Source organism: Quercus suber, unplaced genomic scaffold, assembly GCF_002906115.3.
Source record: "Quercus suber isolate HL8 unplaced genomic scaffold, Cork oak 2.0 scaffold_56, whole genome shotgun sequence".
Classification (NCBI taxonomy): domain Eukaryota; kingdom Viridiplantae; phylum Streptophyta; class Magnoliopsida; order Fagales; family Fagaceae; genus Quercus; species Quercus suber.
In genome coordinates this window covers 922355-948949 of record NW_027069521.1, presented here as the reverse complement: position 1 = coordinate 948949, position 26595 = coordinate 922355, and the positions used below count along the sequence as shown (strand labels likewise).

General features: G+C 35.1%; 1 protein-coding gene, 1 long non-coding RNA gene and 1 pseudogene across 2 annotated transcripts; 1 reads left to right on the top strand and 2 right to left on the bottom strand.

The window, feature by feature from the left end:
• Positions 1-528: 528 nt before the first annotated feature.
• On the bottom strand, positions 529-1303 carry LOC112012743 (transcription factor IIIA-like; annotated as a pseudogene).
• Positions 1304-4699: 3396 nt separating this feature from the next.
• LOC136067041 (uncharacterized) lies at positions 4700-5781 on the bottom strand. The gene is made up of 2 exons (XR_010628560.1): positions 5345-5781; positions 4700-4905 (listed from the first exon to the last, which is right to left on the bottom strand). It is a non-coding gene; the product is annotated as an uncharacterized LOC136067041 (long non-coding RNA).
• A 10474-nt stretch (positions 5782-16255) lies between these two features.
• LOC112012741 (SEC12-like protein 2) lies at positions 16256-23870 on the top strand. Its single transcript, XM_065772268.1, has 11 exons — positions 16256-16568; positions 16674-16768; positions 18276-18420; positions 18868-18959; positions 19088-19187; positions 20591-20666; positions 20770-20890; positions 21340-21456; positions 21553-21620; positions 23375-23486; positions 23572-23870. The coding sequence occupies exons 1-11, from the start codon at positions 16326-16328 to the stop codon at positions 23585-23587; spliced, it is 1185 nt and encodes a 394-aa protein (XP_065628340.1). The 5' UTR covers positions 16256-16325; the 3' UTR covers positions 23588-23870.
• Positions 23871-26595: the final 2725 nt, after the last annotated feature.

Below are 26595 nucleotides of genomic sequence, written 5' to 3'. Positions count from 1 at the left end.
GAACCTTATTCAGCAAAAAATAAAATAAAAAAGGATCTGGTAGGACACATATACCATTCATTTTGAGAAAGTTTTTATGAAAAATTGAAAAAGTTGTCAAAACAGTGAATTAATTTTTCGTTTTTCTATAAAAAGTATCCTAAAGTAAATTACTAATATATGCCCTTACTAAATCCCAATAAAAAATCCAGGCTGGAACCTCAACTCTGAATCAATACCTAAGGACATGCCACACTAGTACTTTCTTGGTCCACTAAATAATGGCTGCCCAGTCCTCCAAACAGAGAGACATGCAACCCCACAAGGCATGGGCCGCCACAAGGAAATGCCACACTTTCATTGTCACTCATATAAAGGCTGCCCAGAGCGCTCAGTCCTCCAAAAAGAGAGACATTCAATTTCAATCCCCACAAGGCATGGGGCCTTGTACCATAGTCTTCTTGAGGAGACTTACTGTCTAGGGTCAGATATTACTCATGGCACTAATAACTTATAGTAATAAGCATGTCTTAAAAAAAAAACAACAACAACAACAACAACATCATCAACAACAACAAACTTATAATAAGCATGTCTAAGGGGATCTTTATTCAATGAAAATTCTTAAAAGTGCAGTATCTTTCAATTGAAAATGTGCCTTCCTCCCAAAAAAAAAAAAAAAGTGTGAATAGGAGCATTTCATTCTTCATAGGTGCCGCTTGGTCCAACATATCTCACAAGTACCAAGTTGGTGGCTGGATTGGATGTGAGCCTTAAGGCATTGATCATTAGCAATATTATTCATACAAACTGGTCTGCAGCAAAGTGCCTCCACTGAATCTAGTTTAACTACATTTGTCAGAGTAAGCAATAGATAAAATTTCAAAAATTTAGAAAGATTGTTTTTTTTTTCCCTTCCAAGAACAATGTTACCAGATCATCTACAATACCAACTAAAGAAGGATATCTAGAAGCAAAACAACTCACCATGTGATTTCTCATGCTTTTGCAGTTTTGATGCAAATCTGAAAACTATTCCACACCCTATTCGTGTCATGCATGTTACCTTGAAAAGAAACTTCATGGCCACAGTTTTCTTTGTGCTAAAGAAGATGCAGATGCTGAGTCAAGTGGTCCTTTCTTCAATAGCTGGAATGGCTATCATCAACTGGACAAGTGTGTGGCCTCTACAAGCAACTAAGTCATAAGTTTTAAAAGCAACACAGACAAAGGTATTTACAACTATATCTACACATGCACGAACAGGAAGCCTCCAAACCTCAACTTCTTCGGACATCCACTGCTTCACACTTTCAACATCCATAAGATTTTTGTCTTTCTCAAGCAATAACTCATGCAAAACAATTCATCTTCAATTGACATAGACACAGTTGACACTTGACAATTAGGAAATAAAGCAGCAGCATTCGAGCAATGTCCTCAAGAAAGCACCCTCCTGGACCACTCATAAAGCTGACTTTTGCTACTAGGAGATAGCTAGCCGTAACCAGTTATGTTTATGTATTTTCGACAAAAATTAATTTAGTCAGCTAAAAAGTGCAAATCAGTTTCTAGAACAAATTTCACATGTTAGATTGTAACATAGAAAAAAGCTGCAATTAGCTACCAGTATATTTTTATATATATAAAATCAGTTTGGTTTACCACTACTATGTTGTAGTTGGTCTTAATGGAACATACTAACCATAAGTTTTAGTTTATGAAGTTTAAATTTACCCTTTATTAATTATGCAGCGGATTTATCAATTAAGTTCCAATTAATCAATTATGTAATCACATTTTTGACAATTTAAATACCACAATCTATAGCAAGTCACCAAAACATAAAAAATAAATAAACATAAAGCAATCAACATAAAGATATGGCGACAAAGTGGAAAATCGATAGAAAACAGTTCCAAAGGAAAAACCATTACGGGTATCCAATATACAAATAAAAGTTTTACAATCTAATTCATAACCATGAACCTGGACTTACTCAGTAGATAAATTTACTTAGCTTTAGATCTTCTGAAATCTTCTTTAAGAATCTCTTCTCTCACGAACCTCGTACGTGATCATAATAAGTCTCTCTAATCGACTTGAAGGACCACATTAAAGATTTGATATCCTCAACAACAATATTGGGATTAAGATTACGTTGTTCCTAGCTCATGATCATTCGAATAGATATAACCTAATAAGAATGTGCTCTTCGAAATTTGTAGGCACATCAAGATGAAGACTAAGATGTACTCTATGAATAGCTTAGGGTTTTTTGCCTAAGAAAAAGAGTGAGATAGAAATTTTAAGCAAAGCTTAAGGCAAACAAAAATATTTTTAAAAGCCAAACACAAAACTGTGTGACTAAAAAAGACCAACAATAAAGATTTCCCATGAACCCCCACAATCAATTCAATTGACTGGGATCATGTGCATAGGAGAACAAACTATGTTATTGAGCTACAAGGCTTTGGTGAACAAATAATTGTATTGCATTATTATATTAACTTTTTGACTCAAATCAAGCCTACAATCAATGTTTAGGCTCAAACTTGTCAAAAAGTCAAAAAAATTGAGCCTGGCTTGGCACAGTCTATTTCATTAGTCAAGCTAAACCCGAGCTTAATATTAAGATCTTGAACTTGAAATTTAATACAAGTAAATTATTAAGCCCATATCAAGCTTATTATTGAGCTCATTTGGTTTGAACGAGTGGTTTCAACTTCTAATTAATTAAAGGTTTGGTAAGATATGAATTTATTTGTCAAGTCCATTTCAAGTTTATTACCAAGCCCATAAACAAGCATAAGCTAAGCTTGTTTTTGTAGAACCCTTTTATTTACAAGTCTGTTTATAGACAATTTATTTTGCCTAAACTTGGTTAATTTATTAAATAAGCTTAAAACTAATGCTTAACTAGGATTATTTATAAACAAATAAACAAAAATGAATGAGTTTTTTTTATTGAGTCCAATCTGAACCGTTTATGAACAGCTTGGTTCATTTATAACTGTACTTATCAGCAGTGTTAAAATTATGAATAGCAATGAGAAGAATCTGGTCCAAAGGGCCCTGTCTTGATGAGGTTCCACGTCATAAAAAAAAAAAAGGGTCAAAACAATGGATGATTATTTGTTACTCCAAAGCTTCCAAAAATTTTAAAATGCAAAACATTAGTAAAGGTGATGACACCTAGATTTTGGGACCTTCATATATATCATTATAAATCAACTTGCAATAGGAAGTTTGAAGCATCTCCCAATATAACTTATTGAATTATTTGATCCTAAATAAGGTCAATTACGAGTTGGGGGTTATCCTTTTTCTTATTATTATTGTCAGTAAGTTGTACATGCACCACCTCATGACTTCACCCTACACATTGTTTTTACAAAGGGACAAGATGCTACTTGAACTACAGCTCATTGGTGAAGGGGTAGGTAAACATCCTAACTTCAAAAAAGTCATATTTATTGGAAACTTCCTACAATCCACAAGATTGATGCTTTGATTCACCAATCCTAGGGTCATCTATGCCCTTTTGCAAATAGCAAAGTGATTTTGAGGCTTGGATGCATACATGTTTTTCCCAATATTAGCAATTCTCTCTTGATGTAAAAACAATGTGTAAGGCCTAAGAGATGATTTTGGAATAGGTACACTTGCAAGGAGATGATGTATGTGTGTTTTCTATTCCTAAAAGCACATTGAAAATGAGCAATAACTAGGTGCCACATTGATAATATCTAGTAAGAATCAAAATTTTCAAGTTCAACACCACCCCCCCCCCCCCCCAACCGCCCAAAAGAAGAGAAAGAAGAAAAAATTTTACAAAACGGAAATGAAAGAAAATAAAGACCTCAATGTGAAAGCTCCAAAGTCCTAGAGCAAATCTTTGGCCAAAAGGCAAAGCAGTAATCCTCATAATAGTTTATGGAGAAAGTCACAGATAAACGTCCACTTATAGGAGGACAAGTCTCAATATGTCTCCTCCCATTACCATACTCATATCATATGTGACAAGAAGCAAAAGGAGTGCATCAACAAAAGCTCTAGGATGCAACACCTAGGGTTGGTCGGAGTAAGCACCACACTATTTGAAAAATTCCAAGAGAAATTTTATTAACCAATCAAATTGTTAACTTCTCCATGGGAGTATAATATTGTGTTTATAAAGACTACTACGACAAAACCCTAATTCTAATTCTAATTGATTAAGGAAACCTCATTCTAAATGACTTGGGAGTACCCAATTATTGAATTACAAAAATAGTCTTGACTATAGAAAATTAAATAGGATAGTAATAACCTAATTAACAACTAGGAATTAAAATGAACTCATTTCTTATATGGAGTATCCCCCCATTCACACTCCTATATGAAGGAACATACTTCCTTTGTTTTAAGACATGAACTTGAGAGTGAGTTGAATTCTTTGTTTATGGATGCGTGACTTCCATCCCTAGTGATACAAATACAGGGGACGTGGTCAATCATTCGACTGCAAATTCCTTCCAATATTAAATAAACCTATATTAAAATAAATATTTTTTTTCACTTCTCGCATCAATGGGAATTGGCTATACCAAAGCTACAAGCAAAAGAAAACAATAACAAAGTTATGGTTTTAGTCCAAAAAAATTTCATTGGCTTAATTTCCGCAAGATTCAATCCGAAGGCATTTTACTTATCAGAAAATATGTGTGTGTGGCCATCATTTTCTTTAACGAGCATAACAAGTATTAGAACAATATATTTTTCTACTTAATATCAATAAACATTATAATGTGGACATATACAATAAATCTATTACAACACATTCCCAACTGATATACCTTACTCTGTTACAAGCCTAACAAAATGGGCTTGGATTTGGCCATTCAAACGCAGCCCACTTGTGTCCTTCTTTTCCTTCTTTGCAGCCTGCAAGTTCGAGAATACATCATATAGCACACATCATCTAAATCCTAATATCACCAAAAAAATTAATTTGATGCCACAAATGACTAACAATTCACACCCACACATAGATACACACTCATTCCGCATCCTTAACCATCCAAGACACAACAGCACCACAACCAAAAAATAAACATACCATTTTTTATTTATTTTAAATTTACTCTTACAAGCTGAATTCAATTATGCATCTGCAACTGCCCATTAAAACCAACCCCCACTCCTCCTTAAAAAAAAGACATTTACACCAAAAGCCAAGTGATCCACAAACTACACCATAACATAAAAAATTGAATCCAACCCAGAAAAATAATACAAAGTACCCAGTTCCCAGTTACTGACTTTTTTTAATCTTAAGTAAAATTCTCAAATAATTATCAAATTACCAAACCCAGATCATTACCTGAACTGGTGCAGCTAAAAACCTGACATTGTTGCAAAAGCTAATGGGCCCACTGTGAATTACCCAATAACGCTTTTCTACAACACATGGGTTGGTGTGTGAAGCATTTGAATTGCCAAGGTAGTATCTTTGAACAATTTGATTTGGAAGGTGCTTGAGCTTGAACCAGTTGATTCTACACCAAAATGCCATCTTTTTTGTTTCTTTTAGTTCAAACTTTGCATTTGTATGGTGTGAATTTTCACAGAGAGAGAGAGAGAGAGAGACAGAGACAGAGACAGAGACAGTGATGAATAAGAACCCTAGGTAAGCAGGAGTTTCAGTTTCAGGTTTCAGCTCCGTGACACACAAGTTTGATGCGCTTTACACAGTCGAAATTTCAAATGGGCCAAGGCTAGCCCAATGCTTGTACTGTGACAGAGCTAAAGCCCCCATTCCAGATTTTTTAAACTTTTGAGTAAAATAGTTTTTTGGTCCTGACCTTTTTAGGGCTCTTTTGATACATACGTTTAAAAACTAAAAATTGTTATTTGGAAACATTTATAAAAATATGTGTAAGTAAAAAAGTATGTAAAAATGTGTAAAATGTTATTAAAAACTGAAAATAATTATTTGAAAACACTCACCAAACACCCCCTTAATGTTTAAGAGTTTAAAAATGAAAAATAATTTTTTGGTAAAATTTAAAAAATAAAATAGTATTTTATCGTTAACTTTTTAAAGAGTTAAAAATAAATAAATAAACAGAAATACTATGAGGTAGGCCCATTATTAGAGGATGTCAAATTTGACCTGAAAATTTTACTCGCGAATACTCGACCCTCAAAACCCAATTATTGCATGTACCCAATCCCTACTCAAAATTCTAATATTGTGTATCCAACTTGAACCTTTTTTTCTTTTTCTTTTTTTTTTTTAATTAAAAAAAATTAAGCTAGAATGGTAATCGCATTACTATAGATCCAATGGCCTAATGGTCAAAACAATCTATCCATCTCCTTCACAATTCAATGAAACCAAAAACTAAGAGTTATCAAATAACCCACTACCCACAGCTCGACCCAGAAACCCGACAGCCCACCGGGCTAATGGGCGGCCCGGCCCGTTGTTATTGAGGTTCATAGGTAATCCACTATCCCAGTGGGTGAGGCCGTGGGCTAGTTTTTATGCCCATGGGTACCCGGTGGGCAAGCCTAACAACCCAACCTGTTGCCCAGCCCGTTGGCCTAGCCTAATAAATCATAATTCATAACAAAAATATATAAGAAGTGTATGATAGATTGATCTTGAGATATTATAGAAGAATTTCTTTAGAAAACTCCCTCAACCACTAATATACTCAAAGTAATTGTGCTAAACTTAATTTACTAAATATATATTTTTCTAATAGTCTAGCAAATTTGAATTAATCATTTGACATTTTTTTTATTAAAGATAAAAATAAAAAAACTATTTAAAGCCTTAATAAATAAAAAAATTAAATAAGTTTCCATCAACAAAACAAAAAATTAAATAGATTTGACTGTAAAAAAATTTGTAATTATGTATTAAATTCTTTAATTATTTTCTTTAAAAAAATAGATTGATCATTCTCTTATAAAAAATTGATTCTTTTCTTGTAAAAATAATAAAAAAATATGCTAACACAAGCTTATGGGTGGCCTATTAGGCCCAACCCGATAGCCCGGCTCGCAAAAGACAAAATGGGCATTGTCCATGGGTAGGGTCATGGGCTAAGGTTTTCTCTTTTAGCCCAGCCCAATCCGACCTGTTAACTAGTTAATAGTCCATTATGCCTAGCCCATTGTGCCCATGGGCCAGGTAAAAATGGGCTAGGCCGGCCCATTAACGACCCCTACCAAAAACAACCACAAATCAACAGTTTTGACATTTAGCACTAAGTGTGCATTTGCGTAGAGATGTTTTTGCATTTGCATTTTTTTTGGCTGGTCCCATGGCACTGTTTATGGACCAGCCAACACATGAAAAAATACGTGAATAGTGTTTTGTCCTTTAAAAAATATTTTGTTACAGTATTTTCAGTAATAAGTTTTTAGTTTTCAGCAAAATAAGCGGTATTCAAACAGACTCTAACTTTGTGTTTTCCATTATTCCTAAGTACCCTGATCTTTGAGGACATGGTTTTGCTTTTGTTCTCATTTCCACCAAAGAAATGCGCAATTCACATGAACATTATAGATACTCTAAATTCACGTCATTCACGTAGCACCATTTTATAACTTAAGAAAAATTTATTAAAAAACTTTTATTAATTGTTTTTAAAAAAAAAAAAAAAAAAAGAGATATCATCTAAACATATAGACTTTTTAAATTTTTTTTTTTTTATGGATAGTATAATATATTTAGGCTTTTATTTAGTTGTTTCTTAAAAAAAAAAAGGCTTCTATTTAGTTAGCTAGGCTTTATCCTACTAGGCCCAAACCACTGGCCCACTCAAAACCTCACCAAAACCCTTCGACAACCGTTGCCATGTCTATCTCTCTTTCAATTACAAATTTTGACACAGAAACAGAAACCCAAACACTAAGCATCGAGGAGAAAAAGAAAATGAGTGATTTTCTTTAGGCATATTGCTGAACCATACAAATTCTCTATGTCTATTTTTCTTCTCTCTTCTTTAGTTTATTTTCCCAACAACATAAATATCTATCTCTATGTTGATTTTCTCTCTATTTTTCACTAATATTGCTAAGATAGGAAATTTACAATACTTAAACAAGTTGACTCCTAGAGTTCGAGCAAGGAATAACCTGAGCCCAGAGCATCTTAGACTCCGGAGTACCATATTCAAGCACTAAATTTGAAGAGATAGTTGCTCTACATTATAGAAAATCAGCACCACAATGAAGTTGGATATCACCATTTAAGACCCATTAAAAAATCACAAAGAAAAGTGACTAAAAAAAAAGGAAATAGCACCTCACAATCCTATATATACAAGGAAGATCCCTAATCAGAGACAAGTTATGAGATCACAATTATATTTAGTAAATAATTTATTTCTATTAGTCTATTAGAGTTGTTAGGTAAGCGTCACACCGATGGATTCAAATTTTCTAGATTTCTTAGAGTACTTTACCAAATAGATTTTATTAAATCTTAACAATTCTTTAATGATTTAATGGTTTGAATTTTGCTATGTCAGCATTTTACTAATAATAATCTTAATTGTTTTGTTTGCAACATTATTTTATTATTTTAATAGTATTGTTCATGGAATGCTGACATGGTAAAATCTAGACCCCTAAATCATAAAATAGTGGTTAGGATTTAAGAAAATCTATTGATAAAGTACCGTAGAAAATCTAGAGGATCTAAATACCACTCCAAGTCTTCTCTACTTTTGGTAAACAATCATTCTATCAGTCAACATTATAACCAACTACATGAAAAACTAAAATATGGGAAAACATAAGCTGTGTTTGATAATCTTAGTGACACATAATCATCATCTTGCTGGTGCTTTACGTTGCCATTTTTAATATACAAAGTCCTCTTGAGTCTATTGATGTCTGCTGGCTAAAAAAGTGTCCTATAACTATAAGCAAGTCTGGAACCTAATTCAGCAAAAAATAAAATTAAAAAAAACAGTCCGGAACCTCAAGTTGGATATCACCATTTTAGACCAATTAAAAATCACAAAGAAAAGTGACTAAAAATAAGGAAACACCCGACAATCCTATGTCCACAAGGAAGATCCCTAATCAGGGACAAGTGTGAGATCACAATTATATATAGTGAATAAGTGACTTCAATATTAGTCTAAGTATTAGTCTATTAAACTCTAAAAAAAAGTATTAGTCTATTAGACAAGTGTGAGATCACAATTAGAGTTGTTAGGTTAGTGTCACACCAATATCACTCCAATTCTTCTCTACTTTTGGTAAACAGTCATTCTATCAGTCAACATTACATGAAAAACTAATATGGGAAAACATAATAAGCTGTGTTTGATAATGTGAGAGACTCATAATCATCTTTTTTCCATTAATAATATGCAAAGTCCATGTCTGTTGGCTAGACAAGTGTCCTATAACTGTAAGCCAGTCTAGAACCTTATTCAGCGAAAAAATAAAATAAGAAAACAAGTCCGGAACCTTAACTGTGAAACAATACCTAAGGACATGACACACTAGTACTTTCAGGGTCCACTAAATAAAGGCTGCCCGGTCCTCCAAACAGAGAGACATTCAACCCCACAAGGCACGGGGCCTTGTACCATAGTCTTCTATCTTGAGGTCTGGAATTTCAACTCCGAATCAATACCTAAGGAAATGCCACGCTTTCATGGTCACTCATATAAAGGCTGCCCAGAGTCCAGTCCTCCAACCAGAGAGACATTCAATTTCAATCGACACAAGGCATAGAACCTTGTACAATAGTCTTCTTGAGGAGACTTCCTGTCTAGAGTCAGATATAAGTCATCACACGAATGGCACTAAGAGCATCTTTAGCAGCTTCAACAAATTTTTGTAATTTTTAGAGAATGAACAGTGACATTTAGGTTTTACATACTCATTTTTTCAAATACACTTTCAACAAATTTTCTATCCTATTCTTTATCTCATTTAAATATTATTTCTTCATTCATTGTTTATTTTTTTTTTAACCATCATTTATTATTTTTTTAACAACTATATCTTTCAATGAGAAATGTTATGTTTATAACATTTTACACAATACTTTTTCCAACAAAATTTATGTAGAAAGTTGTTATTAGTTTTAATTTGAACCCACCACTAAATTTTTTTTTTACTCGCCAATATTAACTAATAACAATCTGTTACTTAAAATTTATTGTGAAAATATTATAAAAATATCGTGATAGTATTTTTCAATTAGGATTTTTTAATATTATTTTTCTTCCGTTCATTTCATTTCTTTTTTTTCTTTTTCTTGTTTTTCTCCTCCACACACGTGTCCTGCCCCCCTTCTTTTTATTTTCTTTTTCACCTCAAGAACATTCTAGCATCTCCATTTGCTTCACATCAGAGAGAGAGAGAGAGAGAGAGAGAGAGAGAGAGAGAGAGATCACAAACACAAACCCAAGAGAGAGAGAGAGAGAGAGAGAGAGAGAGAGAGAGAGAGAGAGAGAGAGAGAGAGAGAGAGAGATCACAAACACAAACCCACCACCGACGACAGCCCGATCCCAACCACTAACACAAACACGGCCCAATCCTAACCATAAACACAAATACTGTCGTCGATCCAGACCACAAACATAAACACCTTCACCAATCCCGACCATAAACACATCCTGATCTTAACCTAAACCCACGATTTGATCTCAACCCAAACCCATAATCGGAAACCCCAACGACCCACCACCACCAGTAGCAACAAAATGACCCACTCCAACACGTCACCACCAAAATATCTAGCAAGGATCAGAATTGATTTTGAGGAAGGAACCGTGTGGTGGATGCATGAGTACCATGGAGGCAGTGGTGAGAGCTTCGGCCACCACCATTGAGGCACTGCCAGTGGAGGCTGGTTGAGCTTGGGCCTCCACCGCATCTCCAACATCTCCACTGCCGCTCTAACATCTCCACCGCCGCTTGTCGTCCTCCCCACCACCAGGCTAGGTCAAATCGGCTTGTTCTTTTTTTTTTTTTTTCATACTTGCTTGTTCTGATTCAGCTTTATTTTAAGAATTGGATTTTGTTTTTTGTTTTGTGTTTGGATTATGTGAGAAACTGAGAGAAAAAAAAAATCCGGAGGAGAGAGAAAGAATTGATATAACAAAGAACCTGGTATAATTTTTTAATCCAAGAAATTCGATTGCTAATGAGCAGTAGCCCATCAGACTTGATGGGCTACTGTTCATTAGCAAAAAAAATTTCCAGATATAGAGAAGCTGCTGGAGAATGAATAGTAGCAAATAGAGCATGAACAGTGTAAAATCTTCTCTATATTTTGGCTATGCATTGACTCTTGGAGATGCTCTAATAGCTTATAATAAGTATGTCTTAATCAAAAAAGAAAAAACTTATAATAAGCATGTCTAAGGGGATCTTTATTCAATGAAAATTCTTAAAAGTGCAGTATCTTACAGTTGAAAATGTGTAAAGAAAACACTCATAGGAGCATTTCATTCTTCACAGGTGCCGCATATGTTCCTTTTTGACTACTTGGTCCAACATATCTCACAATTAACATGTTGGTGGCTGTGGACTGGATGTGAGCCTTAAGGCATTGATCAGTGATCATTAGCAATATTATACATACAACCTGGTCCGCAGCAAAGTGCCTCCACTGAATCTAGTTTAACTACATTTGTCAGAGTTTGCAATAGATAGCATTTCAAAAATATAGAAAGAGAGTTTTTTTTTTTTTCAAGAACAATGTTACCAGATCATCCACAATACCAACTAAAGAAGGATAGCTAGAAGCAAAGTAACCTGCTATGTGATTTCTCATGCTTTTGCAGTTTTGATGCAAATCTGAAAACATCTCCACACCCTATTCGTGTCATGTTACCGAAAAGAAACTTCATGGCCACAGTTCTCAGTTGGACACTAAAGGAATGTTTCTTTGTGCTAAAGAAGATGCTGAGTCAAGTTCCTTTCTTCAATAGCTGGAACGGCAATCATCAACTGGACAAGTGCGTGGCCTCTACAAGCATTGAAGTCATAAGTTTTAAAAGCAACACAGACAAAGGTAATTAACAACTATATCTACATATAAACGAACAAGAAGCCTCCAAACCTCAACTTATTCGGACATTCACTGCTTCACACTTTCAACATCCATAAGATTTTTGTCTTTCTCAAGTAATAACTCATGCAAAACAATTCATCTTCAATTGACATAGACACAGTTGACACTTGACAATTAGGAATAAAGCAGCAGCATTGGGGCAATGTCCTCAAGAAAGCACCCTCCTTGAACAAATCAGTTTCTAGAACAAATTTCACCACATGTTAGATTGTAACATAGAAAAAAGCTGCAATTAGCTACCAGTACTATATATATATATATATATATATAACCAGTTTGGTTTACCACTACTATGTTGTAGTTGGTCTTAATGGAACATACTAACCATAAGTTTTAGTTTATGAAGTTTAAATTTACCCTTTACTAATTATGCAGCGGATTTATCAATTAAGTTCCAATTAATCAATTATGTAATCACATTTTTGACAATTCAAATACCACGATCTAGCAAGTCACCAAAACATTAAAAAAAAAAAAAAAAAGTAAACATAACGCAATCAACATAAAAATATGGCAGCGAAGTGGAAAACCGATAGAAAACAATTCCAAAGGAAAAACCATTACTGGTATCCAATATACAAATAAAAGTTTTACAATCTAATTCATAACCATGAACCTAGACTTTACTTAGTAGATAAATTTACTTAGCTTTAGATCTTCTAAAATCTTCTTTAAGAATCTCTTCTCTCACGAACCTCGTACGTGATCATAATAAGTCTCTCTAATTGAATCCAAGGGCTACATTAAAGATTTGATCTCCCCAACAACAATATTAGGATTAAGATTACATAGTTCCTAGCTCATGATCGTTCAAATAGATTTAACCTAATAAGAATGTGCTCTTCTCAAGATGAAGACTAGGATGTACTCTATGAATAGCTTAGGGTTTTTGCCTAAGAAAAAGAATGAGATAGAATTTTAAGCAAAGCTTAAGGCGCAAAAAATAAAAAATAAAAAATTAAAAAATTAAAAGCTAAACACAAAACCATGTGACTAAAAAAGACCAACAATAAAGATTTTCCATGAACCCCCACAATCAATTCAATTGACTGAGATTATGTGCATAGGAGAACAAACTATGTTATTGAGCTACAAGACTTTGATGAACAAATAATTGTATCGCATTATCATATTAACTTTTTGACTCAAATCAAGTCTACAATCAATGTTCAAGCTCAAACTTGTCAAAAAGTTAAAAAAAATTGAGCTTGGCTTAGCACGGTTTATTTCATTAGTCAAGCTAAACCCGAGCTTAATATTAAGATCTTAAACTCGAAATTCAATGCAAGCAAATTATTAAGCCCATATCAAGCTTATTATTGCGCCAATTTGGTTTGACGTGTGGTTTCAACTTCTAGGGATGGTGACATTGCCACTGGGAAAAATTTATAGTGACGCCGTTGAACGCCTTTAGGAGTTTCATATGGCTCAGGAGCTTCCAATGAGGCATGAAGAAGCCCCTCACCCAACCCATTGACTGCCACCTCCGCCATCCTTTTATAAAGTAAATTGCGATGGTGCAACATTTCAAGACTCAGTCTCGACAGGGTTGGGAGTGGTGGTACAAGATTCTTATGGAAGGGTCATCGCAGCTCTATCAGAATGCATCACCCTGCCTCCAAGGCTCCAACAGTAGAAGACTTGAAAGCTTTGGACAGCAGGAAGGCCGTCTCTTTTGCCATTGATTTAGACCTCCGGGACGTTGTGTTCGAGGGCGACTTAGAGGTTATCTTCAAACACCTCAGTTCTGATCAACCAAGTATGGCTGCCTTTGGCCACATAGTTGAAGGTGCACGCTCCCTAGCAGCAATGTTGAGGAGGTTTTCTTTTTCACACATCAAGCACGAGGGTAACATGGTTGCAGACAAACTCACTAAACAAGCAAAGTTCTTGTATGAACCCAAAATATGGCTAGAGGACATCCATAGTGATGCAGCCATCTTTGTAATTTCTGGCAGAAATTTTTTGTCCTAGTAATGAATTTTCCCGATTGGTTTCTCCCAAAAAAAAAAAGGGGGTTTAGAAAGATATGAATTTATTAATCAAGTCCATTTCAAGTTTATTACCAAGCCCATAAACAAGCATAAGCTAAGCTTGTTTTTGTTGAACCTTTTTATTTACAAGTTTCTTTTATAGACAATTTATTTTGCCTAAATTTGGTTCATTTATTAAATAAGCTTAAAACTAAGGCTTAACTAGGATTATTTATAAACAAATATTAAAGGGTTTTTTATCGAGTCCAATCGAAACCGTTTATGAACAGCTTGATTCATTTATAACTATACTTATGAGCAGTGTTATTAAACTCAGACTGTACCACCATCGTGCATTCCTGGCGTGATGGTCACTTCACAAGTATAAGTCTTTGTGAAGTGTGGGGTGTGAGGGACAAGGGTCAAGGTTCAAGGTTCAAGTCTCCAAACTTTACATATATATGCAGTTAAGGTCGGTTTGATTGTGAGAATGAAAAAGTGAGAGAATAGAAACGGGGAGGGAGTGGAAAAGTGAGTGGATAGAAAAAATTTAGTTTTCCCTCTGTGTGTTTGGTTGAGAGAGTGGAAAAGTTGAGAGATGGAAAACTATTTGTTTGATTGAGTAGAAATGTGGGAGGATAGAAAATGTTGTTTATATAATTTTACTCTCATGCCCCTTGTACATAAAAAAACATTTTTTTAAATATTTTATAAAAATTATTTTTTTTATTTACTACAAACTTACAGACTAACACAACTAATAAAACATATAGTGAAAATAATAATAATAAAAAAATGTTTCGTCTAATATGAAAAAAAAAAAAAAAAAAAAAGGAAAGAAAGAGTGAAAGAGAGCCAATGTGGTAGAGTGAAAAGGCAAAACAAGAAAAAAGGAAAAAAAATTAAATAAATAAAGAGTCTGCATAATAAGCCAGTAACATTTCCAAAAAAAGAAAAGAAGCAACACTCATCAATAAAGAAGAGGATAGAAAATTCACTACCTCCCCACTTTCCTACCTAAATTGGGAAGAAAATTTTTTCTTCTTAAATGGTAAACCAGGGGACAAAACTCCCTCACCCCCCATTTTCTCCTCTCTCAACTAAACGAGAAATTATTAGGTCTACTAAGAGGACTATTGAAGTGGTCCTCCCATCCAACCAATGAAATAATAACATTTATGCAAATATGTGAGTTAGATTCCTAATCAGTACAAGAATTAAAAATAAAAAATGAGTTATGCTAACAAGTGCCCTTAGGGTATTGATTAACAATAAATTTTAGGAAAGTTTTGACACCACTTTTATGGGAAATGAAAAAAACTGTCAAAACAGTTATTGTTTTTTCTTTTCTTTTCCCAAAAACCTTCTTTAAATAGATTATTAACCAATGTCCTAAGGGCATTCGTTAACATTTTCCATAAAAAATTATTAGATGATGTCACATTTGTATAAATGACAATATTTTATTGGTTAGAAGAATCAGAAAGTCCTCTCGATGGGCCTAATAAATTCTCCAACCAAACACCCTTCACTTTCATTTTATCTCCCCTCTATCATTTCACCCCCATATAACATAATTAGGTTAGAGTAAAACCAAACCCATAAACAAGCTTATACTTGTCTTATATCAAATGTCTCTTTGTCTCTAAGAAAGTTGGGTACCCCCTCTTCTCTTGGGTCCGTTTGGTTTGAGGAGTGGAAAAGTAGGAATATGGAAAATTAGTGGGAGGATAGAAAAGATTTGGTTTTTTCTCATGTGTGTTTGGTTGAAGGGGTGGAAAAGTGGTAGAGTGAAAATAAGTTTTGTTTGGTTGGAGAGAAAAAGGAGATGATGGTAATTGACTATTATGTCCTTATTATATAATATATAAGAAATAGATATATTTACACTCATTATATAATATAAAAATTAACACAAATACATATATATTTATATTACTTTTCTTTATTATTATATATAATTTTAAAATTTATGGGTAACAAAAATTGATTATGTAGACTTTATCCACATGACCATATGTAGACTATGAAGATATTTTCAAAAAAAAAAAAAAATTATTCACGTTGCTATGCTAATTAAACAAGGCAAAAAGAAGAAGATAATTAATAGAAATAAGAAAAGTAAAAAGTATTTTCCTTTTTAAAAAAATAAAAAAAACTATAAATATGAAAAAAAAGTATATGTTCGATGGTGACCTGTGACCTAACTTTCATATCTAAAGCCAACCTTCACCGATCGAAACGTATAAATTTCGATCTATTCGAAATGAGGAGAAAAAAGATTCCTTCTCCCAGCTCTATGAAATACGGTGTCCCTTTGTATTCAGTCGGTTGGGTTATATTCAAAGATCTAGATCGAGATCGATCCAGCAATAATGGTGAAGTTTCCAACTCGACCCAGTACTACGTCGTTTCGGCCGGCGGTGGCGGTGAGGGACGGAGTGGTATCCCTAACGCCATCCTTATCTCCTCCTTCAATTCCGACGCCAATTCCCTGTCCGATGTTCCCGTAACACTCTCAATTTTTACTCTTAAATTTAGGGATTAGGTTTTAGGCTTTTTTTTTTTTTTGAAATTTTATGCATAAAATTGTTTGTGGGTTTTGATTTTTCAGGTGTTTAAGCTTGAAACTAGATCTGATTTGCCTTATAGAACAGCGGTTCATCCGAACGGAGGCGGAGTCCTTTGTTCATTCCCCAATAGTTGCAGGTATTCATTCTTCAAAAAACCCTAACTCACCAACCATTCTATAAGCTCTTGATTTGTCCAATTGATTGCATAAACTGCTTAGCGAGTCAATTGGGTCTGACCAGGTGCCGGGGGGGGGGGGGTCAGTTGGCCTCTTCACTCAGATTAGTTGTGAACGGACAACTGATTCCACCCGCTAGAACCAGGGGGCTTTTCACGGGCTAAGCTGTTTATCCTCATACCGGGGGCGAGTCTAAGGGCTCGTTTGGTAAGAAATTTTTAGTAATGTTGTTTAAGTTTTATGGAAATACGAGTGTTGTGGGGAGTTTAAACAACAGTTTTCGTTGTTTAAATACTGTTATCAAATGGGCCTAAAGCTCTTTTTTCAGAGAGGTTAAAAAAAAGAAAACCTACTACTACCACCAAAATTTTTGTGAAGATTAAAAGGCAAGGTGAATTAAGTGATCAGTTCTTTAAGAGGGGGTGGAATTTATGTATGGCTTTGACAAGCCTAGCAAACTAGGATTCTCTTAGCAGATTTGATCAAAGGAAGGTATGATAAAGATGCTGTGAACAGGTCTGTTGAATAGTATTTTGCGTGCATAGTGTAGACTACAAAAACTACGATCAGTAGGTAGTGCTGGAAATCGTGTCTGCGTTATCTAACAACTGATTTGCTTAGTGTCTTGGTTGGAATATCGTTAATAAGACTACTACAATAATTGAAATGCATTATTGTAGTATTACTGGGTAATCCAGGGGCTTTTCACCCTTGATGGGCTAAGAAGTTTATCCTCTGCCCAGGAGGCGAGTCTAAAGGCTCTTTTTTAGAAATTAAAAAAAAAAAAAAAACTATTACAATTTAGTGATCATTCTTTAAGAGGAATGGAATTTATGTATGGCTTTGACAAGCGTAGAAAAATAGGATTCTCTTAGCCTTGAGTGACCAAACAGATTTGATCAAAGGAAGGTACGATAAAGATGCTGTGAACAGGTCTGTTGAATATTGTTGCGTGTAGAGTGTAGACTAAAAAAACTACAATCAGTAGGTAGTGCTGGAAATCGTGTCTGTGTTATCTAACAATTGATCGAATTGCATTATTGTAGTATAAAATTTGCACTAATAAAGAATAAAATGAGTCCCTTTGGGGACACCCAAGTGGCGGGTTCATTGACTAGAAGGATATGCCATAAATCCGGAAGTCCCAAGCGCCACAATATTGGTCCATGGGGTTTTTGGGGTGTCTCATGGACATGAAGTGGAATAGTTTGGCCAGTGGCTGGGACACCACTTTCTTGTATCTAAAAAAAGGAAAAACGAATGAATTGCAATTAAAATAAGTGACTCTAAATCTAAACTAATTTAGGTAAGTTACTAAGATGTGCTATATCTCCATGCTATTCTCAATAAAGGTGAAGGAACTCAATTTTGTAAAGATGTGTATGAATATTACATTTTAAACCGTCACAATTATTCTTTCCAGTTATTTGGGAGTTGTTGATTTGTAATCAAGCTTTTTCAATGCAGATGGTATGAAATGGGTGAAAAAGAGGAACTTTGTAAATTAATTTTAAAGGAGTCTGATAAACTGCAGCCCCTGTTGGAAAATGTTGGACAACAATTATCGTTAGCGTTTAACAATGAGGGTTCAGCACTTGCTGCTGGTGGCGAGGTAGATATTGCCTTTCACATTTTTTAGACTTATTTGCTGCATGACATTGAGATGTTGGACAACAATTAGCATGCATTATTTAGAGATTTCTACTTCCATTTTTGATAGGTAAGTCACATGTGTTGGTTGTGTCTAAATCTTACAAGTTTAAAATTCTGTTAGAAAAGGCATCATAGTTATCTCAATTACCATATCAGAATATATATTTGCCTGTTACAACTAATATCATTCTTCTTTGTAATATCTTGCCCCCATCATGGCCAAATCTCTGGTTTTCTTTTTAAAAGATTAACATTTATTCCAGTGATGATTTATTTATTTATTTGGTGTTGTTCAATGGAGTTAAGTTATGCTTCATCTACGCCATTGCTGAATATCTTTTCCAAAATGCGTCTTGGTTCATGCAAATATAAGATGTGATGACTATCTGAGTTTTGTGCAGTACAGGATGGAAATTTAAGGGTCTTCGAGTGGCCTAGCATGGTTATTATTCTTGATGAGGCTGGTGCTCATAAATCTGTGAAGGATCTAGATTTCAGGTTGATGCAATGGACTAATATTACTCTTAAATTGCAAGATCCATAAAAAGTATAAAAGGGATTTGGTACGTGCTACCTGCTGTATTTGTAAGTAGTTATATTAAGTATCTGACTTTGTTGTCTTGCAGCCCCGATGGGAAGTACCTTGTCTCCGTAGGAAACAGTGGTCCTGCTAAGGTTTGGGATCTGACTTCCAAAACAACCACAGCTTCTCTTCTAAAGGAAAATGTGAGCAACTGATTAAAAATTCTCCCGTGAGGGAAAATCAAATTATTTTCAATTTTAGTTGGATTGGAATGATACAACATCAGCAAGCAAAAGTGATTGTATTGTAAAAAAGTACTGAAATAATAACTCTGTCAACATAAGTTGATGGGATCATTTGACCATGACCTCATATACCGGCTAAATGCATTGTAGAAATGAGAGTATCATAGGCTTGATGTACCATATGGTAAAAGTGTGTTATACACACTATGGTTGTGCCAAGTGGACGTTCTCTCTTTTTTCTCTATATCCTTACACTGGATGCTCTATTACCAAAGTTAATTTAACATACTACAAATAAAACTGAATTCTCAAAAGTTTTAAGAAATGAAAAAGTTTGGCTCCAAATATGTTTGAACCTATCTTCCTCCAACCTACTATGTGATGATTGAAGAGACCATCCATGTATAGATTTAGTTACATGAGTTTTTAATGAATCATTTGACTTGTTTAAATAATGCACATAGATAGTCTTATAAACTAGGAAGCACTGATGCGGGTAGGAGGGTGCGGCTCGGAGTCTGATGCGGGGTGCGGCCACTGACACTGCTGCCCATGTGTCGGTGCTACGTCTGAGTTTTTTTTTTTTTTTTTTTTTTTTTTTTTTTTTGGGGATTTGCACTGACTTGGCTTCGATTTGCGCCGAACCGGTCAGAATCGGGTCGTATCGGCTAAATCGGATCGTATCGGTCGGTGGCCAAAACTGACCGAAATGGCCTTCGGCTGATTTCATGCTGGAACAGCCGAAATCAGCTTTGAATGAGGCCAAAACATCCTAAATCTGTCATTCCTCAATTTTATTCTGAATATTTGTTGCTTCTTTTGTGTTTTCTTTTTTGTTTTGTGTTTCTTGCCTTCTTCTTTCTTTGTTTTGTGAACCAAGGCCATACTAATGTGTTTTTTAAGAATATTTTATTAGTAAAAATATATAGAAAATAAAAATAAAATATTTTTAATAATTTTTTAATCGTCACACCCTGCCGCACCCGCACCCTATTTTTTCAAAAATTGCCGAGTCCCGCACCCGAATCCGAAAATGCACCCGTGCTTCATAGCTTATAAATCGGCCCGAAACGGGTTGAAAAATATAAGTCCAAACATATTTAGAGCCAAACTATGTCCTTTAAGAAATTCAAACAAATTTTTTATTTTAAACTTTTAATAATCTATCATATTATGATCTGATAGAAACTTGATCTTACATGATGAAATAGATTTTTTTTCCTGCATATTATTTTATACTAATGTGAATTGCACGGGTATAATAATAGTACATCTTTTAAAATTGTTCATGACTTTCTGTGATTTGATTTGATAAATCTTCTATCATCTGGATTGAACTAATAAGATTTGTTTACATACAGGATGAAGTTTTCTGCTTTTGTCGGTTCTCTGTGAGTAATGATATGAATCAGGTTCTATATATTGCTGCAGCGACAGGTGAAAATCAGACTAGATGCCATCCTCCCAGTTTTTGAAAGAAGTGTTTACCTTTTACTGCACTGTTTCATGAGCTGACCATTGTGATTATTAATCTACATAGGTAAAGGTGGAAGCATTGTAACATGGGATACAAAAACATGGAAGAGGATAGGATCAAAGACTGTAGTACGTGATACAATTTCGGCCTTCAGTGTTTCACCAGATGGAAAGTTCCTTGCCTGGTAAAAATTTGATTGGCTAGTTTCAAGTTCTCATGGAGATGAATTTTCACCTTCCTCATGATTTTATTTTTCAAGTTTGGTATCTTTAATAGATGCAATTGTGCTTTTTATCCCCAACAATCCTTCCATCTAGAGTTTTCTACAGTAGAGAATTTATGTCACTATGGTCAATACTTTGAGAAAGAATATAGCTTACTTGCTTTTGAAGACATCCTGCAATGGTTTTTGAGACCATTGGCTTAAGGGAAATGGTTTATTATGACAGCAGTTGTTGCTTCCTTCACCCCCACCCCCACCCCCACCCCACCATTTTTTCCCGTGTTTGCAGTCTTGAAATGGCTAAAACTTCCTTTATTTTTGGTTCACAACAATACTTACTGTGCATGTACAAACTCTTACAATGCATCTTCTTGACCACTTAACATTTCCTCTGATTGGTTGACTTGCAGTGGGACAACTCAAGGTGATGTTTTTATTTTAAATTCAGCCAGTAAGCAGGTTCAGACAGTTGTTAGGAAAGCCCACCTTGGCTTTGTAACTGCACTTTCATTCTCGCATGACTCAAGGTTGTAACATACATATCTGCATTTTACTTCTTGATCACAATTATGCTGCAGCTCTTTCCTGCAATTAATTTGACAGCATTTAAACTCTGAATGCAGGGCTTTGGCATCTGTATCCCTGGACTCAAGTGCAAGGGTCACACTAATTGAGGAAAAGAGGGAAGCTGGTACATGCCTCACCCGATTTTTTGATCTGATTATTTAACAATGTATCCATTTCCTGCTACATCAAAAAATAAAAAAAGAAGTATCCATTTCCTGCTGTTGAGTTGGCAATGGCTTACCCTATTGAAGCTGTTGATTGACAAAACCTGGCCTGTGCTCTCATTGGGCCCCAATGGGCTGTGACAGGGCTGAAAACAAAAGTATGAGGAGCCAAACATAACTTTGCTTCTGAATTTTTTACAAGGGTAGAAACTAAAATATTTTCAGGGGATAGAGGAGTATCATTTTGTTAAAGTACGTAAGTAAAAACACTTGTGAAAGGTTAAAGAATGCAAAATACACTCTCAAAGGGTATTGAGTGGAAAACACTACCTCTACTAGAACAATAATTAACTCATGCATTGGATATATGCATCTTGTCTTCCACAACATGCGAGCCCTACAAAAAAAACATGCGAGCCTTACAACTATGTGGGACCCACATGAAGATGCATATATCTGGCACACAGGACAGGATACTGTCTATTACTTGAAAGGGATAGAAATTGAAGTATTGAACGTCCAAAGGTGACAAACTAAAACTGTGTGCTTGGGCCTTGAGGGCAGGGAATGACTTGCCATCCTGAAACTGGATTCAGATCTTCTAGATTTCTTAGGGTACTCTACCAAATAAATTTCCTTAAATCTTAATCATTCTTTAATAATTTAATGGTTTAGATTTTGTCATGTTAGCATTCCACTAACAGTAATCTTAATTGTTTTGTTTGCAACGTTATTTTATTATTTTAAGAATATTGTGAGTGGAATACTGACATGGAAGAATCTAAACTATTAAATCATTAAAGTATAGTTAGGATTTAAGGAAATCTATTGATAGAGTACCCTAAGAAATCTAGAGGATCTGAATCCATAGTACTATATGTGTTATTTTGCATACTTGTTTCAATTCATGATGACTTCTTGGATTAAATGCAAACTTAGGTCTCTAAGTGTTAGGATTGTCCTTGGGCCAGTCATGGCTTCAGTTGAAAGGATTGTTGTCTAAAGAAGTTGATATTGAAATTGAGAAGAACGAAATGAATCCTGTTTAGGAAAAACAGAAATCTAGGAAGGTATCAGTGAGAGAAAATGATAGGAACCCCAATTTATGTCATATGCCTTGTAATCTCCTCATAGTTGTTGTAATCCCTTTAGTTAGTTAGTTGAGATTAGGTTGAGTTAGTTAGGATTGAGCACATGTACCTCATTTAACACAGCTTACTCTCTCTTAATCTCTCTCTTTCTCTATGGAGGTTTAGGTCCCCTTGAAGTGGCCTACAACTACTATTACCATTCACCATTCTTACTCTTCCACAATTCACATTCATATTCCATCAAGTTCTTATCAGAAATATGCTGCAGGGGGTTCACTACATTAGGCATTTCCCCTTGAGTTGTGTCATCATTACTTAAGTGGTTTTTTTTTTTGGTTTGCATATTTCTCTTTTAGGGGACACCACTTTGTGACTGATTCCCCAACAAGTTCTGTAAGACATAGTTTTCAAGCCAAATGTGCTTTATTTAATGTAATTTGGACTCTATTGGCCTAATAAATTTGCTTGCCCTGTTGAATAGCTTAAACATCTTTGCCATGGACATGATCTATTATGTTTTATTTACCTTTTTGTTGGGGGGCAGGGGTTGTTTGCAGTTCTTTCCACTCCATTTAAAATTATCCTGTGTTGATTTGGGATCCTCATTTTTTTTTTTTTTCCAGGAGAATTGAGCTTGTGGGTTGTGTTCGTCCTTTTACTTGCTGTTGTTGCTTATTTTATGAAGAATCAAGGAATCCAGCTAGGGGTTACAGTTCTGAAGATCTTTAAGAGCTTGTAGGGTAAACTTATCGTGGAGTTCTTAAAATTCTTTGTGAAACGAGTGGAATAGATTTGTCACATGGGATTATAAAAATTTCAGGGTAGAGTTATCTTAAAGAACTTCAAGAATCCTACTCTTCTCGAATTGGACAATTCTATGCAGGAGAACAGTCCGCTTTGGAAGGCACAGTATTTTTAATGGAAGTGTTGTTTTGGCACTCTCTTCAGTTCTATACACGGGCTGTTGGAGATTTCTAAATTTCTAGTATTGTTGTTTAAAATGTGAGAACTGTGGTTTAAAAAGTGTTGTGAAAACACATGTTTATAGTATTTATAAAGCAAAAAATGTATTTGGTACCGTGTTTCAAATAAGATGCTTCAGCGTGTGAAAAAACATAATTGTGTGTTAGGTTTTTTTTATTTTATTTTTTTTAGCATAGTACAATTTAATATTTTTTTTATCCTCAATTTTCAAGCTTGACCCATCATTCTCATCCGAGCTCGGTGACGCAATCCATTCATTTTTAAGCCTCTCTCTTTGTCTCACTCCCAATCCACTTTGTCAGTCTTTCACTCAACCTTATTCAAACTCACCTCCACTATCTTGTTTCCACCACCAATCCCTCTTCGAACTCATATTTTTTCTTCCATTCCCAATCAAATCCTTGCCACTATCAAGACTAATCTTATCAAAAAACCTCTTCAATGTGCTTGCCTTATTGACACCACCTTCAGGCGAAACCACCATTGCCACATTCTCCGGCGAGGCCTCCGAATCTAATTCAATCTAATATCCTAACCACACAACTCTCTGGAGATCGATCAACAATAACATCATCAAACCCAGTGGCCACACTCTCAGACTCCTCTAAAATCGACCTGTTATCCTCAGTAACCTCAACCATTCTGTCTTTCTTCTACATAAGATCCTCAGTCTTCAATCTCGCCAAACCGAAATCTCCAATCTTGGCCTTAAAATCAGCATCTAACAGAATATTATTGGGGTTGATATCTCCATGAACAACAGGTGGAGAACACAAATGGTGAAGATAAGAGGGACCCCTTTCAATATCGACAACAATGTTGAATCTTTTTGTCCATTCCGTAAGCCCAGCACATTTCTCGTCAAGCAAGGCGTCTTGTAAGCTACGGTTAGGCATTTACTCATACACCAGAATGAGTTTCCAACCACGACAGTTAGAGGAGAAGTCGAGAAGAGAGAGGATGTGTGAGCAAGAGAGAGGGGAAGTGATGGCTAGAAAGGAGAGTGGTGACTGGAGGCGTTGGGAAGGATTTATGAGAGAGTGAAGTCAATTTATGTGTTGTCTAATCAAGTGGGCCCCATAATTTTCAACATATTTACAAAAATACCATTGAGTAACGATGTTTGAAAACTGAAAATTGGTAAGAGGAGTTTTCTAAATTTAGTGTTTAAACGCCCTAAATTGAGCAACGTAACTCAAAACATTCCCATGAAAAACACCCTTACCGAATGCCTTTTTTTTTTTTTTTTGCCCACAATTTTCTGTGTTTAAATACAGAAAACTGTTATTCAAATACTCTAACCAAACAAGCCTAGTAGTCTTAGTTACCCTAGTAGCATGAATCTAGTGGTTGTTTTTTTGAACCTTTTGTTTTTAATTCATGTTTGTTATGTACTTCTTAAAATAAATTCAATGTCTGTTACTGAAATCTTAAGATTAATACAGCATTTGGCGCTTTCTTAGCAAGATTTTTTTAATTCTAATCATATGATATCACTGTCACTGTTAATCAACATTTTTTCCTTTGGACATATCCTATAAATTTTCTTCCAACCTATATATGTACAATAATATGCACTTCAAAAGTGATTCTCCAAAAAAAAAAAAAAAAATGCTCGATTTGGTAACATGATGCATTTGAAGATTACCCTTGAAAACTGCTTTCAAGTTTAGCAATTCTCATTTTTTTTTTTCTATGATTTATTCTGACTATTTTTATACTCGTCATAAGGTCTTCTAATTTAATTGAGATCAAAGTTAGAACCCCCTTATATGTTTTTTTCTTTTTTCTTTTTAAGAAAATCCATTACGTGGTATGAACATTTCCATCTAGTAAAACACCTAAATTTTAAAATAGAGTCATGTTCATCAAATTACACAAATTCTATATTTTCAAAATTTGCAAAATGCTATAGTGCTTGTTTAAAGTCATCCATTGTAGCTGTTCTAGAAATATTTATTCATTTATAATTTTATATTCACTCTCTGTTTGTAAGAATGGGCAAGGGCAACCACTGTCTCCTTGGATGGTTATTGATGGATAACCCTTTTAATAGATATCTCATGAAGAGGATGCTATCGTGTCGACTAGAATTTAGATTTGAGCAAGTAGTGGGTATGCTTGATGTAATCTTTGAAGGCGACGGTATATATAAAGAATTCTTTATATTTGTGTTCTTTTATTTTTTTATTTAAGAGTTCATTATGTGATTTTTCCTTCTTTTTTGAGAGAGTTTCAACTAGGACTGTCCACCCAACCCGGCAAACCGACCAACCCGAGTAACCTGCCCGAACCCGAACCAGAAACTGCCTGAACTGACCACTCCGACGTCGGTTGTGGGTTGCCGCCCACGGAACCCGACAGCTTCAGGTTGGTTGGCGGGTTTCCTCCCCCAAAAATCGAGTCACCCGACTAGAGCATAAAACCAAAAACCTCCGGTGATATTCGAAGGATTTTCGACGAACACTTACAAAATTTGGTGGCATTTGGAGTCCTTCGGCGAAGATTACTTGAAATCCCATGAGATCCGACGAGATCCGGCGAGATCTAGTCCAAATCCAACTAGATCCAACGAGATCTCGTAGAGATTCGGCCAGATCTCATCGTGATCTGGCCAAAATAACTCTCTGGCGATACAACTCGAAACCCGACGATACAACTTGAAACCCGATGAGTCCAGAACCGACCGATCCGACTAGCACTCCGAGTTGGTTTCGGGTTCCATTTTTACCCACCTGAAAGTTTCGGGTCCAGTCCTGGTCGGGCACAAACCCTACCCGCGGACACCCCTAGTTTCAACCTATATCATCCGCTTTTGATGATAACTCTTTATCATTAATCTAAGGCACCAATCAGTTTT

Coding starts and splice junctions, on each gene's coding strand:
- LOC112012741 (XM_065772268.1), top strand. CDS start 16,326: ATGAGGAGAAAAAAGATTCCTTCTCCCAGCTCTATGAAATACGGTGTC. Junction 19,188..20,590: donor CTTCTCTTCTAAAGGAAAAT/GTGAGCAACTGA, acceptor GTTTACATACAG/GATGAAGTTTTCTGCTTTTG. Junction 20,667..20,769: donor ATATATTGCTGCAGCGACAG/GTGAAAATCAGA, acceptor TAATCTACATAG/GTAAAGGTGGAAGCATTGTA.